Source organism: Hipposideros armiger, unplaced genomic scaffold (assembly GCF_001890085.2).
Source record: "Hipposideros armiger isolate ML-2016 unplaced genomic scaffold, ASM189008v1 scaffold_154, whole genome shotgun sequence".
In the NCBI taxonomy this organism is placed as follows: domain Eukaryota; kingdom Metazoa; phylum Chordata; class Mammalia; order Chiroptera; family Hipposideridae; genus Hipposideros; species Hipposideros armiger.
This window is the reverse complement of record NW_017731504.1, coordinates 2272913-2274045: the sequence shown is the minus strand read 5'-3', so window position 1 is coordinate 2274045 and position 1133 is coordinate 2272913. Positions and strand designations below refer to the sequence as shown.

At 36.6% G+C, this 1133-nt stretch overlaps 1 protein-coding gene across 1 annotated transcript in view; it reads left to right on the top strand.

The window, feature by feature from the left end:
• The window catches only part of MORC1 (MORC family CW-type zinc finger 1), a 193247-nt gene that overhangs the window by 184361 nt on the left and 7753 nt on the right, over window positions 1-1133 (top strand). Inside the window, exon 23 of the mRNA XM_019651169.1 lies at window positions 1005-1109. Coding sequence (XP_019506714.1) covers window positions 1005-1109 — 105 coding nt within the window. The remainder of the gene's footprint in view (window positions 1-1004; window positions 1110-1133) is intronic.

Genomic DNA, 1133 nt, shown 5'->3' with positions numbered 1-1133 from the left:
TTAGGGATTTTTGTTTGTTTAAAAGATTTTATAGAAAGGAGAAATTTATGATGAAGTTGAGGAGTGTGAATGGGACCATGTGAACAATGTCTGGGGAGGGCCTATACATATCAGTGAGTGTGGCAGAGGAGTGGGGAGAGGGGAAGGGTAGACCCAGAAGATAAATGAGGCAACCTTATAATTTTCCTGGTGACCCAGTGAGTCATATTAGAACACAGAAATCTCCTTACTATAGAAACATTCAAATGTTCATGAAAACAGGATTTGCCCTGTATCTCTTTTCTCAGAATATCCCCTGGCCCTCTCAAAATGTTGATACAAGCAATTAATGTCATTTTGAAATTGAAGCATTTGGCCTCTCCATCACCTCTTTCTGTTTTGTGAGTGCCTCAAGCACAACGTGAGCTCTTGGAAAACAACCAAGACTCTTAAATCAGCGAGGGTCATATGCGTAAGTATGACCGTACTCTTTACATCACGAAAAGAAATCCAAAGAAAGTGACAGAATAGGAATGCCTCTGCTTTAGCTTTTGTGCTTTTCAAATGCTACAGACTTGACTTATAAGTAAAATAACATTATCTGCTGTGAAACCCCTTAGTGGCTGGCTATTCTGTCATTGTGTATGAGTTACTGGTTCTGTGAAGAGAGAGTTGCAGGTACCTGCCCCCTTGGTGCCTTGAATAATCTGGTATCACTGGTGAGAGAATAAATTCAACCATTATTGGGTTCCTTCTTCATTGCAAAGCAAGGGAATGACTCTCTTATCCTTATATTGTAGTTACTGGATTATTGTACATTTTTCCTCCTCTCTTTTCCTCTTCCATCAGGTTGTGAGTTCCTTAAGGGTATCAACATTCTTAAATTTAGACTACTAATAATATATCCATATGGAGTTGATATTTAGTGTATGTGTGCATAATTGAAATGTGAAATCACTTCCTGATATTAGAGGGAAAAGTAAATTTTAAAAATATACTAAAACTGTTTTTAAAAACATTCCCAGGTCCAGAATGTTTACATGGTCCAATATGAAAAAGAACTAAAGAGAAAAATTCAGTCTATTATCTATGATGCTAATAAAACAGGAGTGATTAATGAAATAGCTCTTGTGCAATGTGAAAATAAAAGAAAA